General features: G+C 40.3%; 1 protein-coding gene across 1 annotated transcript in view; it reads right to left on the reverse strand.

The window, feature by feature from the left end:
- CYP4X1 (cytochrome P450 family 4 subfamily X member 1) overlaps positions 1-16,542 on the reverse strand; it is a 31,348-nt gene extending 14,806 nt beyond the window's left edge. Inside the window, exons 1-6 of the mRNA XM_053895729.1 lie at positions 16,218-16,542; positions 8,088-8,229; positions 6,596-6,640; positions 5,083-5,210; positions 3,076-3,203; positions 2,838-2,992 (exon numbers count right to left, since the gene is read on the reverse strand). Of these exons, the coding sequence (XP_053751704.1) occupies positions 2,838-2,992; positions 3,076-3,203; positions 5,083-5,210; positions 6,596-6,640; positions 8,088-8,229; positions 16,218-16,394 (775 nt within the window). The 5' untranslated portion in view covers positions 16,395-16,542. The remainder of the gene's footprint in view (positions 1-2,837; positions 2,993-3,075; positions 3,204-5,082; positions 5,211-6,595; positions 6,641-8,087; positions 8,230-16,217) is intronic.
- Positions 16,543-17,444: the final 902 nt, after the last annotated feature.

Below are 17,444 nucleotides of genomic sequence, written 5' to 3' on the forward strand. Positions count from 1 at the left end.
CATGCCATTTGCAACAACATGGATGGAAATGAAGGGTGTTGTGCTAAGCAAAATAAGACAGACGCCGTAAGATTTACTCATATGTGGAATTTGAGAAATTCAACAGATGAACATAGAGGAAGGGAAGGAAAAAATAAGATAAAAATGAGGAGGAAGGCAAACCATAAGAGACTCTTAAATACAGAGAACAAACTGAGGATTGCTAGAGGGGGGTGGGGGGGGCTGGGTTAAATGGGTGATAGGCATTAAGAAGGGCACTTTTTGGGATGAGCGGTGGGTGTCATATGTAAGAGATGAATCACTGGGTTCTAATCCTGAAGCTGAGACTACACTGTATGTTAACTAACTTGAAAGTACATTTTAAAAAATAATAAAAAAATAAAAAGGAACAAATAATATTGGTAAATTTGACTAAATAAATATAAAAATTTTTTATTTTATTTTATTTTTTTTTATTTATTTTTGGGACAGAGAGAGACAGAGCATGAACGGGGGAGGGGCAGAGAGAGAGGGAGACACAGAATCGGAAACAGGCTCCAGGCTCCGAGCCATCAGCCCAGAGCCCGACGCGGGGCTCGAACTCACGGACCGCGAGATCGTGACCTGGCTGAAGTCGGACGCTTAACCGACTGCGCCACCCAGGCGCCCCAATAAATATAAAAATTTTGAAAAGGTTTTATTTTGAATAAATTTAGCATTTATTTTTCCCTAATATTTGCATTTTGTTTTCTCATCATAATTATGTAATATAAATAAATAGTAAAGAGTTCTTTCAATAACCCTTTGTAGATGCCCCAGGTTCACTCTAGTGAGCCATACAAATATTAGCATTTTCTGTGTGGGCCATGATATGAACCGGTTTGGAACTACTGCTATATAATGCCCATCTTTTTTTTTTTTTTTCCAATATATGAAATTTATTGTCAAATTGGTTTCCATACAACACCCAGTGCTCATCCCAAAAAGTACCCTCCTCAATGCCCATCACCCACCCTCCCCTCCCTCCCACTCCCCATCAACCCTCAGTTTGTTCTTAGAGTCTCTTATGCTTTGGCTCTCTCCCACTCTAACCTCTTTTTTTTTTCCTCCCCCTCCCCCATGGGTTTCTGTTAAGTTTCTCAGGATCCACATAAGAGTGAAAACATATGGTATCTGTCTTTCTCTGTATGGCTTATTTCACTTAGCATCACACTCTCCAGTTCCATCCACGTTGCTACAAAGGGCCATATTTTGTTCTTTTTCATTGCCACGTAGTACTCCATTGTCTATATAAACCACAATTTCTTTATCCATTCATCAGTTGATGGACATTTAGGCTCTTTCCATAATTTGCATAATGCCCATCTGTATCTTAAATCGTTAACCTAACCTGCTTCTGACTGTCCTCCTTATACACTACATTCATGTGTGTTTATGGGTGCCTGACTGCGCCTGTGCCTGTGTGGGTGTGTCTTGCAAATTTCCTTGAGGCAAATATATTTGCTAAAGTAACTATTTTATGATTTTTTTTTAATACGTGTTCTAGGTTTTAAATTTTTTTTTTCAACGTTTTTAATTTATTTTTGGGACAGGGAGAGACAGAGCATGAACGGGGGAGGGGCAGAGAGAGAGGGAGACACAGAATCGGAAACAGGCTCCAGGCTCCGAGCCATCAGCCCAGAGCCTGACGCGGGGCTCGAACTCACGCACCGCGAGATCGTGACCTGGCTGAAGTCGGACGCTTAACCGACTGCGCCACCCAGGCGCCCCTGTATTTTATGATTAACATTTATTCAGTACCAGGCACTTTCCCAAGCGCTTTATGTATATTAACACAGTGAATCATCACCACAAACCTGGGAGATAGGTTCCTTTTTGTCCCCATTTTACAGCTGACATTGAGACAAAGCAGTGATTAACTTGCCCGAAGTCATAGCTGAGGAAGGATTCATTAACTGCTTTATAAATATTCTCTATTCGGGTGTTGATGAAAAGTAATGTTGACTTGCTTAAAGAGCTTAATCTATTTCAACTTTTATGTTTATGTTTTGCCAAAACTATTTTTGAACTGAGCTTCTTTTATTTTTTTATTGTGGTAAGAACACTTAACCGGAGATCTATCCACTTAAGTTTTTACATGCCCAGTACAGCACTGTTAACTGTAGGCAGATCTCTAGAACTTGTTCATTTTGTGTAACTGAAACTTTCTACCTACTGAACAACTCCCCGTCCCCCCTCCTTTTGAATACGTGTCCATGTGCTCTCTGTTCTCATATTCATTCCCATGTTGTATGAATGTTTTTAGTTTGTTGTTATTCCTTCGCGACTACTGGAAACACTGTGTAAAAAGCCATATGCCCTTGTGTGCTTTGAGATATTAAATGACCCTTGTTATATTTGTATTAATAACAATTGGAAATATTTTTTAAATTTATTTTTAGAGATAGAGAGAGACAGAGCACAAGTTGGGGGAGGGGCAGAGAGAGAAGGAGACACAGAATCTGAAGCAGGCTCCAGGTTCTGAGCCATCAGCACAGAGCCCGATGTGGGGCTCGAACTCACAAACCATGAGATCAGGACCTGAGCTGAAGTCGGATGCTTAACCAACTGAGTCACCCAGGCGCCCCAACAATTGGAAATAATAATAAACATGATATAATACATAGAAAACTTCTGAAGTAGTAGAGAACTACTACTATGGATCTAGCACACTCTTCTAAAGGAGCACTGTCCATATAAAAGCTCTGTTAAGAACAAGAACTTTTTTTTTTTTTTTCACACCGAGGCCTATTCTTCTAGACAGGCACAGTACAACAATGACGGTGTATGGACTTAGGCAATCCAAACACAAGCAATACCTGTGTACTGATGTAGAATTTTGACCATCTCCTGTAAGCGGTGGCCCTGAGGGCTGAATTTGAAAATTATGTCAAGGTGATGTAAGAAATTGTATAAGCGGTGAAAGATGATTTTGCTGGCTTCAAATGTCGCTTTAACATAAAGATCATGGGTGCTAGAAGAGAAAGTGGGGACAATATGTCAATGCATGACTTAGATAATGACGAACAAGTGTCTTTTTGCTTTTCTGTCACTGACCTGCTTGTCTGGCAGTTGGTCTCCTGGCTCAAAACACACTTCATAAGTATGTCCAGGGTCATCAAGGTGATGTGCTCAAAGACCTCCACAATTGTGTCCTGGGGGCCACAGATCTTCTCCCACTTATCCTGGCACAGGGGGTCAAGACCAATAGCATCATCAAACTGCCTTTACCTGAAAGCTCCTCCCTGACCCTGCCCTTAGGCTGTAAGGTAGACAATCCAGACCTAGGAGGAGCCATAGGTTGTATATGTAAATAAGCCAAGTGCTTACTGGGCATGAGGAAGGGAAAGCCGCACCTAGCTGAGTGAGAAAGAGCACGGAGCAAGCCGGGTATCCTGTAAATGGCTGAGTTAAGTATTTTTGGCCTTTCAGTCATTACCATAACTCTGCTTTACAACAGATCAGAGTTCCAGTAAAACAGACAATCTCTGATACAAGACCTCTAATTACAAGGGGTCTCCCCAGGGCTTCCTCCATCTTCAGCCCCCAAATTGCTAGACACCCTACCCCATCACTACTGCCAACCACCATAGCCACACTTAAAATAAACTTGGAACATTGTAAGAAGCCTTTTCAATTCAGAAGTGGGGGACAGAGAGAAGCCATGGGTAGGAGCAGCTTCCAGCTGACCCCCTGCCAAGCGCTGTTTGTGCCCAGTTTACTTCTCCCCTCCAGGTGACCTGCTCACACTACCTGAAATGTTCCCTGTTGAAAATGAATATGTCATGATAAGCATTCTTTGTGTTAAACACAAAGAAATCTAAATGTTTAAAGTCAGATCAACCTATTGAGCACCTAATGCCATAGGTAGGGGCTGGTACACATTTGGAGGCAGAGATTTTTTTTAAAGCTTTTATCCCAATGTCCATTGTTTATTCAATTGCTTTCATCTTGAATAATGTAAGTTATACTGTGTAAAAAAAGTAAATTTAGGAGAAATGGCAGCGAAGGGGAAGCTCAAGCTGGAAGCACTAGGGCACAGTTCAGCCGAGGGGAAAGCTATGAGTGGAGTCTCAGGCTCAGGTGGGGCTGAGAAACGAGGAAGACACAAGTGGTTTACTGAAACAGAGATAAACTCAGTACCACCACTGGCTAATTTGCCATTGTGTACAAAGCAGCATGGCACCAGAATGGAAGGAGACTGCTCCTTCTCTCTCCAGCCTGTACCTGAGGCTTTCTGCCAAGAGTGGGCCATGGGTATTTTCACCTTAACTCAGGTTAAATCCACTTCTGTGAGAACTCAGCCAATTGGTTGGTAACAGTGGTTCTCTCCTGGGCAAAGGGATGGGTTTGCAAATGAAAGTGGAGGGAAACTTTGGCTTCATTGGTGGAGTTTGAAGTGTTTATCATGAAACTTGTATTAATGAATTACTTGTCTCATTTTTAAACAATCACAGTTTAAAAATTAAAAATATACCACATACCAGTGGAGTTTTAGAATGGAACTCATTTATGATCCAAATGATCACTACTATCTACAAGAGGAAACTCACACCCTGTGGCTTTAATGTAGACACTTAGCTTTTGCTAGGTTCTTTGTGACCATCAGGCAAATTCGCTCTAACTTCCATACCTTTGCTTATGCTAACTCACTCTGCTTAGAATTCACTCATCTGTATTATCCACATAAGCAAGTCCGGCCATATTTGCTGGTAAAAATGAGTCTCCTCTGAATCTGAAGCTACTATAGCTATTCCTCATTTCCTCACCTGTCAGTTACAGCACTGACCATCTGAATCTCACTACTTGGTACTTGGTTTACTGCCATAGGGTCTCAAAATATATCTGAGTTAGATGACCAGAACTTCATCATTTTTTGTCACCCAAACAAAGAACCATAGCAAAGGCTTACATGGACACCTATTGCTCAGTTGGTAAATGTACACTGGTTAATTTCTAAGAGCCATCCCCCTTTGAATTTTGCTACCCATCACACATGTCTAATTCATTCCCTGTTGGAAGCATTCTGCAACACACCAGAGAATTTTTTGTCCCTTCACTTACCAGCATTGTGTTCACTGAATGGGCCATCACCTCAACATATGATTTCAAGATGTTAAAATTGAACCCAGGAGTTAGTAGGTGACGGTGCTGGAACCATTTGGGTCCTTCTAGACTCACTAGTCCTTTTCCTTGAGAAAGAAAGGGGACAAAACCTCATGCCATTTTATTAGATGAGATGAGGAAGGAGAGGTGAGGAACAGAGACATCAGGGAGTGAGCATGACACACATGTAGTCATAATAGAGTGGAAATCAGAGTAGTGTTTATATATTATGATGGAAGTGAGATTTGTTGCTTAATCTGGGATGGATATATTTAACATTGTGAGGAAGACCCCAGGGTTTGAAACCTGATGAGAGTGCTGATCCTGAAGTCACCAGTCACTACCTATGTCAGAACTGAGTAAGTCACCTAATCTTCCTGAGGCTTGGTTTACTCAATGATAGAGTGTGATAATAAACATCTACCTCACTGTGTTGCTGTGAAGATTAAATGAAAGCACATACATGAAGCACCTAGCCTGGTCTCTAGCTCACAGTGGAAACATAACAAATATTCATCTCCTTTTGACTCCAAACCAATCCATAAACTACACTGCGAACACAAAATTTATAAGGAACTAGACGTGAGTGTCCACTCTGTCCCCAGATGTCTCCTCCTTGGGCCTTAGTTGGTGATTCACACTTATAAATGATAGGGAGTGCAAACACTCATCAAGATCAGTGCTTTACAGTCTTTGGTTGCAAGAAAGGTCATTAAAGATTTGGCTTTAAAACGACTTTAACATTTATTAATAAGTAACTTCCATCATTCATTGGGTGCTTACAACATGTCAGGCTTGAGATGTATGGTCTGGTGCTGGTACCATGCCAGCCACTACAGTAAGTGCTGAAAATACGTGTTTCATTTAATCCCCACAATGGCCTAGAGATGTAACTCTCATCAGAAGATTTCCCCAGAATCACATGCAACTAGCTAGTGGGAGGCAGTATTCAAATCCAAGTAGCTCTGAACCCCAAATCAACAGTTTTTTCATGTAATTCCTTCTTTGTCTAACATGAATACCAATTACATGACCAGAAGGCCTAATTTATCTGCTCATGGAATACTACCAAACTATACTTCAGAGCAAAACTGTACTGGTTTGCATATGGAAATATATGGACTCCAAAAAGAAAGTGGAAGATCCAAGAAAACAAGAGAAAAGAAAGGACAAAATAAAGAATACAGATGTGTGGCTGCAGTTTTAAAGACAGAGATGGGACAGATTCACACACATGCTGCCTTGAGAATGAGACTTTGGAGAGAGAAATGGATAAAGAGGGTTCTTAGGAAGTTGTGCTGGGTTGATCTTAGCACTCCCTCTTGATTTTGCCCCTAGATAACTTGCAGCATAGATCGTCCATCCTCTTAATTGTTTTGAGCATTCTGACTTGTTTCTTTGGAATGCTTTACTATACCAAGGGGACCTCAAGCAAGAGAGTGAATCACCTGTCTCTCTGGCACATACATACCAAGACACGGAATCAAGAACTTGTACAGGTACTTGGACTTGGGATCTGTAGAGTCAAGCAGAGGAAACAAACAACAGCATTAGAGAAAAATTACCAAAGTCGGTGAAGGTTCTCTTCATTTGCCTGTGCTAATTACAAATAGCAAGAAGGAGCCCAGGCATGGCATGGCAACCCATGGCATGCCCAGGCAAACCATAAGTTTGGTTAAGGAGCCAGAGAACAATAAACCCCAGGAGGCAGACAGGTACACAAACCCAGATTCTTCCCTTGCTTATACTTTCTCCTATAGAAACAGATTGCCCAAGGGTGACCAAGTTTCCAGAACAGGATTTGGGACAATATATTATATCCTTCTTGGAAAGTAGATTAGTGTTTACAGCAGGAGCTGGCAGACCACAGAGAGTGGGGATCAAATGCCTCTGGGGGTTCTCATGAACTCTAATGTGGAAGTGTTTTACAGCTCTTGTCCTTTAAGAAGTGAGCAGGAAACAAATCAGGGCTGGGGGATTGGGAAACATGGAGACTTTCAGGGAAAGGCTGTTTTCTTTTATTAGGTTTTACTAAAAGTAATGGAGACAATGGACAGAGAAGAAAGATTAGAATGTAAGATCTTAGTTTTACAAAGATGATGGAGAAAAACCTGGACATTTTTTTTTTTTTTTAAGTAGGCTTCACGCCCAACGTGGAGACCAGAGTGGGGCTTCGTCAGACACTTAACCGACTGAGCCACCCAGGTGCTCCCAAACTGGACGTTTTAATTTTGTGCGATGAGATAATCTGCCACAGACGTCTTTGAAAAGGCTTGGATGGGGGAGTTAGATGACTCGCGTTCCAAAAGGGAACACAGTTGGGAACTATGAAGAAAACAAAAATATCTGGACTGCAGCCAAGAGGCTATACTGGTAAATTAATGATCTAGCACCCAGGTTCAGGTATGAAACCAGCAGAGGTTTCTGAATTCCCTGAAGACTCATGCACAAGTAAGGGGCTGGGGGATGGGGAGTATTACTGACATCACAAAACTGAGACATAAAGGAAGCCCTTGGTGATCTGGTGGTGCCAGCGGGGCTTTATATTACACCCTAAAGGGTTCATGGGAGTCTTAGCCTGACAAGGGACTTGGGGGACATGGGAATCCCTTTCAGCATTGCTCAGAAACTCTCTTGGCTTTCTCCAGGCCAGGCCTCTCTTGCTTTGTTTTAACCCCAGTATAGTTAACATACAGTGTTATATTAGTTTCAGGTGTAAATGTAGTGATTCAACACTTCCATACATCACTCAGTACTTATCACAAGTGCGCTCCTTAATCCCCATCACATATTTCACCCTCCCCCACCTGCTGCCTGACTCTGGTAACCGTCAGTTTGTCTCTAGGTCTCTTAATAAAGGCCTGATATTAATCTTTGCTTCAGGATTCCTTTAGAATCCTGCCTGTGAGTTGTGCATATCCCTCCTAGGAGGATAGGTTCCCGAGATTCATCCCTTTTCTTACCTGTTCTGCTCAGAAATGCCTTCGCATAGTCTGGGTCATAGATATAGAAGAATACCTGAAAGGGCCCAACCCAGCAAGGAAAGGCACAAGGGTATTTTCCAACAAGCTCCTCAAGTTTCTCCATTTCACCATCCTGAAGTAGCTGCAGTGAAAAATGAGTGAAGGAAGTTAAAGAAGCCAGCCAATCTGGACTCATCCCCTCCTACAGATGTGAGCCGAATCTGGGGCCCGGATAACATAGCACAGACATGCTCTCCTCAGCATTTCTAAGCTTGGAGTATAATTTTCTAACCAATATCAGTGTATTTAACTTCCCCATCTAAATGCATGTTGAATCCCCAGAATAAATCTCTGTCAATTGACATCTACCATGAGCCATTTTCCCAACTGAGAGGGTGAAGCGAGCTGAGTCTGCCTCACCTGCTAAAGTCACACACTTTTTAGGAGTGGACTCTGGAAGCTGAAAAAGAGTTTTTTTCCTATGTGGGAAGCTAACTGGTAGTAGATTGGACATGACCCACAATCTAGCTCACCATTCCCTCTTCCTTTTCCCCTCTCTGATTATTACTAATTGAGGAATGATCCTTTTTGGTAATTCATAGTTAAAGCTTCTCCCCAAAAACCTGCCCACTCCATCTACAAAGAAAACCCTGTTCTTTTCCCTTACTACCATCAGAGATGAACTTTTGCCTTGATAAGCAGGTTACTAATGGCTCATTTATTATTATTATTTTGTATTTATTTAAATCCAAGTTAGTTAACATATAGTGTAGTATTGGTTTCAGGAGAATTCAGTGGTTCATCACTTACATGTAACACCCAGAACGCATCCCAACAAGTGTCCTTCTTAATGCCCATCACCCATTTAGCCCACACTCCCCACCTGCCTCCCCTCCAGTAACCCTCAGTTTGTTCTCTATATTTAAGAATCTCTTATGGTTTGCCTCTCTCCTTGTTTTTATCTTATTTTTTCTTCCCTTCCCCTATGTTCATCTGTTGTATTTCTTAAATTCCACATATGAGTAAAGTCATATGATATTTGTCTTTCTCTGACTTAGCATAATACACTCTAGTTCCATCCATGTTGTTGCATATGGCAAGATTTCATTCTTTTTGGTGGCCGAGTAATATTCCATTGTGTATATACACCACATCTCCTTTATCCATTCATCAATCAATGGACATTTGGGCTTTTTCCATAATTTAGCTATTGTTGATAGCGCTGCTATAAACATTGGGGTACATTTTCCCTTTAAATCAGCATCTTTGTATCCTTTGGATAGATTCCTAGTATAGCAATTACTGGGTCATAGGGTAGTTCTATTTTAAATTTTTTGAGGAATCTCCATACTGCTTTCCAGAGTGGCTGCACCTATTTGTACCTGCACTAACAGCACAAAAGGGTTCTTTCTCCACATCCTCACCAACATCTGTTTTTTCCCTGTGCTGTTAATTTTAGCCATTGTGACAGGTATGAGGTGATATCTTATTGTGGTTTTTATTTGTATTTCCCTAATGATGAGTGGTGTTGAACATCCTTTCATGTGTCTGTTAGTCATCTGGATGTCTACTTTGGAAAATTGTCTATTCATGTCTTCTGCCACTAATGGCTCATTTAAATAGTTCCTCTAAATCTCTGACAAGAAGATTCATGAACTTCTTGTATAAAGTGGGAGTGTGGCAGGCACCTGTATATGTGTGTCTGGGGGTGCCCAGTGATACATGATTGTAGGGGTCCTGACTTGCAAGGAAACCAAGGTTGGCAAGTTCTCCCTTATGTGACCAGTCATACAGAATTTGCTACCCTCAGAAAAGTTGGCAAACTTTGGCTCCCAATATCCTCTGTTACAAGCTAGCACCTTTTATCCCATGAAGTGTTCCCTGGAAAGTGTAGGGCCCCTAACAGATTGAGATTCTTGAACTCTACCTCCTGAAATGGTGCAGACTCATTTTTCCTAACACTTCCACAATCAAGTCAGTGACAAGTACCCACTGACAATGCCAATGATGTTCCCTAACAAAAAAAATGTTCCTTCCTTCATTCATTTGCAAACAATAAACAAATGAGAATGTATTAAGTGCCTACTATATATTCCAGGCAATAGAGATGCAGAGAAATATAAGACAGACAAAGTCTTTGTCCTCACAGAAATTATAGCCTAGTATGAGGATTATTTTTTTAAGTTAAAAATTGTCATGGACACCTTCAGCCAAAAGCATTTGGTCATACTTTTAGTAACTCCTTTCTGGACAAAAAGGATAGAAAGCCATTGTGACTCCTGTAATATTGAATTTACATTTCTTCATCCATAGCAGCACCTTAATACATTTGAAAATACGTCTTACACATATTTAGGAAACACTGTTCAGAAATAATCAGAAAATGCTTAGTTCTCAAAGAAATAGTAATAGCTAACATTTACAAAGCACTACTATGAGCTAGATGTTGCCAAGTTACTTTCCATGTTTTATATGTATTTTTAAACTTTTTTTAAACGTTTATTCATTTTTGAGAGACAGAGACAAAACGTGAGTGGGGGAGGGGCAGATGGAGAAGGAGACACAGAATCTGAAGCAGACTCCAGGTTCTGAGCTGTCAGCACAGAGCCCAACATGGGGCTCGAACCATGAGCCATGAGGTCATGACCTGAGCTGAAGACGGATGCTTAAGCAATTGAGCCACCCAAGCTCCCCTCCATGATGTATATTGTTTAATCTCTATACCAAGAACCCTATGAAGCAGATATGATTAGAACCTACATTTTACAGATGAGGAAACTGAGCCTTAGGAAGGTTAAGTATAATAGTTCTAGCTCTTCCTTGTGACTATCTGAGTGATGAATTGTCAAAAGAAACATAAAGGGCAAAAAAAAAAAGGTAAATAGGTAGAGTTGGTAATATTAGCCAGCTTGATATATCAGCCATTTCTCATCTGCAAAACTCTGATAGAGGCCTCTCTAAAACACACAAAAAAATAATTTAGTGGCAGTCAAGAGAGATATAGACTTTAAAACATGATGGCAATAAACAATCTGACTGAAAATAAAACCATCCTTTGACAACAGTATCAGAAAGAATAAAACATTCAGAAACAAATTTAATAGGATAAATGTAAAGGTTACTGAAAACTACAAAACATTGTTGAAAGAAATTTAAAAAGACTTATACAAATGTAAAGACATTTCATGTTCATGGAGCAGAAAACTTCATATTGTTAAAATGGCAGTATTTCCCAAACTGATCTACAGATTCAGTGCAATCCCCATCAGAATCACAGCTGGCTTCTTTGTAGGCATTGACAAGCTGATTCTAAAACTTATATGGAAACCAGAGGTATCCAAAATAGCCCAAGTAATCTTGAAAAAGAACAAAGTAGGAGGACTCATGCTTCCTAATTTCAAAACTTACTACAAAGCAAAAATAATTAAGACAGTGTGGTATCAGCATAAGTATAGACAATAAGAATAATTCTATTCTATAAGAATAGAATTGAGAATCCATAAATAAACTTCTTGTTTACAGTCAACTGATAGCAATGTCTTTTGTTCCAGTGAGGTGACTCTTGGTGGGCTCTCGGATGGGGGCTGGTCACCAGAAAGACCAAGCTATAATTAGAAGTTTGGAATCTTCAGTCTCACTTCTCATTCTCCAGAGAAGGAGATGAACTGGAAATGGAGTTAATGTTCAATTGTATCTACATGATGAAGCCTCCATAATAATTCCAAAAGTACAGGGTTTGGAGACCTGGTTTGGTGAACACGTGGAGGTGCTGGTAGAGTGATGTATCTGGAGAGGGCTCTGTGGAAGCTCTGTGCCCCTTCCCACATACTTGTCCTTTGCATCACTTCCAACTGCATGTTCATCTGTATCCTTTATCATATCCTTTTATAACAAACTGGTAAACAGTAAATCAACTGTTTCCTGAGTTCTGTGAGCTGTTCTAGCATATTAATCAAACCTGAGGAGAAGGTCATGGGAGCCTCCAACTTATAGCTGATTGGTCAGAAGCACAGTAACAACCTGGACTTGCAATTGGCATCTGAAATGGGGTTGGGGTAATCTTGTGGGGCTGAACCCTTAATCTGTGGGGTCTCCACAGGGAGAGGACTGGGTTTTTCCTACTCAGGTGTCAAAACAATTTAATGGGGGCAAAGTATCGTCTTTTCAACAAATGGTGCTGGGATAACTGGATATTCACAAAAAAATAGGATAAAGTTGGACCCCTACCTTATGCAATATACAAAAATTAACTTAATGGATCAATGTTCTAAATGAAAGAGCTAAAACTATAAAACTCTTAGAAGAAAAGATAAGGAATTAACCTTAGATTTGGCAAAGCTAGTTGTATTTCTACATTAAAATGTAGAAAATCTACATTTTCTACACAAAAACCAGTTGCATTTCTGTACACTAACAATAAACAATCTGAAAAGAAAATGACAAAAACAAGCCCATTTACAATAGCATCAAAAAGAATAAAATATTTAGGAGGTGAAATCAAGTATTGGAAAACCAAGTATTTCCAACCAACAAGGTGAAAGATTTGTACAGTGAAAACTAAACAACATTGCTGAAGAAACAATATTTATGTATTTAAAAAAACATAAATAAATGGAAACACATCCCATGTTCACGAATTGGAAGACATTATTATTAAGATTCCAATACTACCCAAAGAATTTTACAAATTCAACATAATGCCTAACAAAATCCTGATGATGTTTTCTGTAGAAATAGAAAAGTCTATCCTAAAATTTATATGAAATCTCAGGGGACCTTGAATAGCAAAAAAAAAATCTTTAATAAGAAGAGCAAAGCTGAAGGACTCATTTTCCTGATTTCAAAACTTACTACAAAGCTACAGTAATCAAAACAGCATGGTTCTGGCACAGAGACAGACATATAGGCAAATGGAATAAAATAGAAAGCCTAGAAATAAACCCTTAAATATATGGTCAAATGATTTTTGACAAAGGGGATAGAATCATTCAATGGGAAAAGGACATGTAAACAGGGTCTGTATCTTCAGTAAGTTTCTGAACCTTTGGCTGTGATTACCAAGTGCTTGGGATTGGGTGGCTGGAAATGCATACTGAGCTTTTCTGTGTATGTGAAAAACTTTGTCCAAATAAACTAGCTTTGTACCCTGAAAAAAAAAGGGAAAAGGGCAGTTTTTTCAACAAATGTTGTTGGGAAAACCGAATATCCACATGCAACAGAGTAAAGTTGGGTCCTTCCTTATCTAACACCATACACAAAAATTAACCAAAAATGGCTCAAAGACCTAAAAGTAACAACTAAAACTATAAAACTCTTAGCAGAAAACACAGGGTAAATTCTTCACAACATTGGATCTGGAAATGATTTCTTGATTATGACACCAAAGGCACAGGAAAAAAGAAAAAAAAATATAAATTGGACTTTACAAAAATTAAAAAAAATGTGTATGAAAACACAGTGTAACAGGAAAAGTAAAAAAACCCCACAGAATTGGAGAAATATTTACAAATAATATATCTGATAAGGGATTAATATCCAGAATACATAGAGAAATATTAAAACTCAACATCAAAAAACAAACAACCTGATCCAAATATGGGTAAAGGACTTAACTGGCCATTCCTCCAAAGAAGATATACAAATGGCATTGAGCACATGAAAAGATGCTCAACATCACTAATCATTAGGGAAATTCAAATCAAAAGTATAAGATACTACCTCACACTCATTAGGATGACTACTATCAGAAAAAAGCAAAAGCCAGAAAACAACAAGTGTTGGTAAGAATGTGGAGAAATTGGAACCCCTGTGCACTTCTGTTGGAAGTGTAAAATGGTGCAGCCATTGCAGAAAACAGTATGGTTGCTCCTCAAAAAATTAAAAATAGAATTACCATATGATATAGTAATTCCACTTCTGGGTATATATCCAGTCGAAAGCTGGGTGTCAAACGGATTTTTACACTCATGTTCACAATAGCTAAAATGTAGAATACAACCCAAGTGTCCACTGACAGGATGAACAGATAAACAAAATGTGGTATAGATGCGCAGTGAAATATTATTCAGTTTTAAAAAGGAAGGGAATTCTGACACATGCTACAATATGGAAGAACCCTAAGGACATTATGCTAAGTGAAATAATCTAGTCACAAAAAGATACTACATGATTCCACTTATAGGAGATATGTAGAGTAGCTAAAACTGTAGAAACAGAAAATAGAATGGTGGTTGCCAGGGGCTGAGGAGAGACAAAAATGGGGAACTGTTGTTGAACGGGTATACAGTTTCAGTTTTACAAGATGCAAAGTGTTATGGAGGTGGATAGTGCTGGTGGTTGCACAGCATTATGAATGTATTTAATGTCACTGAACTGTACACTTTTAAAAATGGTGAAGATGGCAAATTTTATGTTTGGGGCATTTTACCACAGTAAAGATTTTTGGGAAAAAGTCAGAAAGGTATCAGAATTTTCAACAGTTATCCCGAAAGCTAGAAGACAATGGCATGATGTCTTCAAAATTCCGAGAGAAAATTATTTCCAAAGTATAATTCTATACCCAGCCAAATTATCAGTCATGAATTTTAATGAATGAAAATTCATTAATGAATTTTAATAGACACTTTCAGCTATTCAAGAGCTCAAAAAATTCACCTGACATTCCTTTCACTCAATCTCAAGAAGCTACCCATAAAAATGATTAAATAAATCAAGAAAAATAGAAGACATAGTATCCAGGAAATGGAAGATATGACACAGGATGGCACAATATCTATGTATCAGACCTAGAGAAGAACCAACCAGTCCAGCTTAGAAGAGGAGGAGAGGTCTTTGGGAGAAATGCCTCCAGAAAAGCATAAAAACTGACAGGTTGTTTGATATGTTTTAATACTTGGAAAGATTCTTGAGATGTGTTTGACAGATCTATTAAAACATTTGGGGGGAAAAAACAGTGACAGATTTTGAAAAACTAAGCATATGAGAAACACTGTGGAAGAAAAAAATGTTCCATAAGAAAAGAAACAAAATCAACCATTAGATCAGCGGTAAGTAAACATTTACATAATAAAAAGAATATAAATACTAATTTTTCTATTTAACCAAAAAATACAATATAACTATATTGGGACAGCAAAAGATGAGGTATAAGTGATTACTCATCATAAGGTAGCTAGTAAATGGATATCTAAAATGACTGAATTAAGAAATGCAACATAGTAATATTAATTTAGCAGTAAGGATGAAAATAAACAGGTAAAACAGTTGAGAGTGGTTGCTTTCGGGAAGGACCAGGAGTGGGGGAGCCAAAGAACTCCGCAGTAGCTCTGCTGGAGACACCCTTCCCAACCCACCCACCCTTTAGAATTCTGCCCAGGCTTTCAGAGACTTTCCTTCCTCCCCTAGGTACAGACACCTATTTCCAAGATGCCTTGTTCCTGGGCCTCTATCAAAGCACTCACTACTGTATTTGCATTATCTCTTTGTGGTCTAAATATGCATCTGGTTTGGCCCTCTGAGGGCAGGTACGGGGGTCTGCTCTTTGTAATGCTAGCACCCATCACACAATTCCACTCAAAGCTGGCTGAATGAATAAAACAAGGTAATCAGGAGTGAGAGAGGATTTGGAGAACAAGAAAGACCAAAAGGTAAATTCGCCAACTGTTTTTGAGCGATTGGCTGGGGCTGCTCTCTACTTCAAAAGAATCTTGGGAAAAGAAAGTTCATTTTCTCTGGTTGTAACGGACTGAGGGTGGCAATTAATTGTGCTCAATTTTGCATATTTTCTGCAATTAATTTGCATTATTTAGAATAACATAACTATTTTTTAGCGATCCATGTAGGATTTTTAAAATGCAGTACATAAATGCAAGAGATTGGTGAAGCAATTAGAGCCCGCCCTGAACTACAGCACGTTCTTTTTCTGTACTCAGTCTCTACATGGCCCTCCCAGCCCTCCCGGAGCTTCCACCCTAGAGGCTCCAGGCTCTTTTCCTTTCCCTGCAGTGCTGTGAGCCACAGGGTGGGCCAGCTGTGCAGGACGCAGCGATGGGAGGAAGGGGCGCAAGCAGCCTCGTCTCCGCTCGCCGGGTTCCCTTGGCAGCATCCTTCTCCGCCCCTCCCTTCCATTACCTTCTGGTGCCCGTAGAACCAGTGGGTGGGGGGCGCGGGGAAAGGGCACAGGTCTCGCAGCAGCCGCTGCCTCCGCAGGTAGAGCTTGATGGCCTGCAGCAGCCCCAGGGCCAGGCAGAACACGAAGGCCAGGTACAAGGGCCGCGCCCAGCGCATCTCCAGCCAGGAGGGCTCCATCGCTGTGCGGGTCGCAGACAAGTCTGTGGGGCTCCGGAGGCGGGTGGGCTTTCTCCGCCCGGCGCCTGGAGAGGGTCGCCCAGCCTACCGCGTCTCCGTACACTCTGGCGAGCTCCCGGCTTCCCCGCGGAGGAGGAAGAGCCTGGGAGCGACAGCTAAGACTTGGCCAGAGGAGGCAGGCGCGAGTTCTCGGATTTCTAACCTTTCACCAATTGATGCGAACCTTCTTCATTCAGGGAGACTTCTTACCGCCCTTCTGGAGTGTCACACTTCATCTGTGACAGTTTGCAATCATGGGATATCTGAATTTAGGTTTTGAAATAATACCAAGGCTGAGGCCACTGTTTTTCTTCTTTGCCACAAATAAATGGTAAAGTGCTATGTTTAAAACAAAAAACAAAAACAAAAACAAAAAACCCAAAAACCTTCTTTCCTACTCTGAAATTCTATCAAAACCCACGGGGGTTGGGAATGGGCATGTGTAATCATTATACTTATATAGTGTGGCTTGTCTGGTGGTACACATTTTACAATTGGTTCTCACTCGGATTTCCAGCGTTTGCCAATGTCCACCCCGTGCTATCAAGCTGCAGAAGACACTACAGATACAATCAGGTCCCAAATTACTTAAGTAATTTGTGGATCCCAGCGCAATATGAAAATGTGGGGCCCCTCATTAAAAAGTTGTTAACAATTTCAAGATGATGACAGGAAAGCAGTAAATCAAGCTTGCCACCTTCTGAGTAAGGGGCCCTGTTCCATGCCCATGGAGCCAGCCCTGGATACCAGAGGCATAAATAATCTGGAGAGCGTAGGTAAGAGGAAAATGTAGTGAAATAATTAGAAAGTAATGTGTTTTGGTATTTATTACCTATTAGTTGGTAAACTAGGATCCAACAGACCTGGCCGCCCAAGCTGCTGTCCCCCACTCCCAACCTTCTTTATAGGCATTGCCCAAAATTCATTTATTCATTCATTTATTTATGCTAAGAAAGGCACATTTTAGGTGTTGGATTTACAGCCTTGAACAATAAACTCAATCTCTGCTAC

Source organism: Panthera pardus, unplaced genomic scaffold (genome assembly GCF_024362965.1).
Source record: "Panthera pardus isolate Hobbes unplaced genomic scaffold, ASM2436296v1 HiC_scaffold_11, whole genome shotgun sequence".
Taxonomy (NCBI): Eukaryota; Metazoa; Chordata; class Mammalia; order Carnivora; family Felidae; genus Panthera; species Panthera pardus.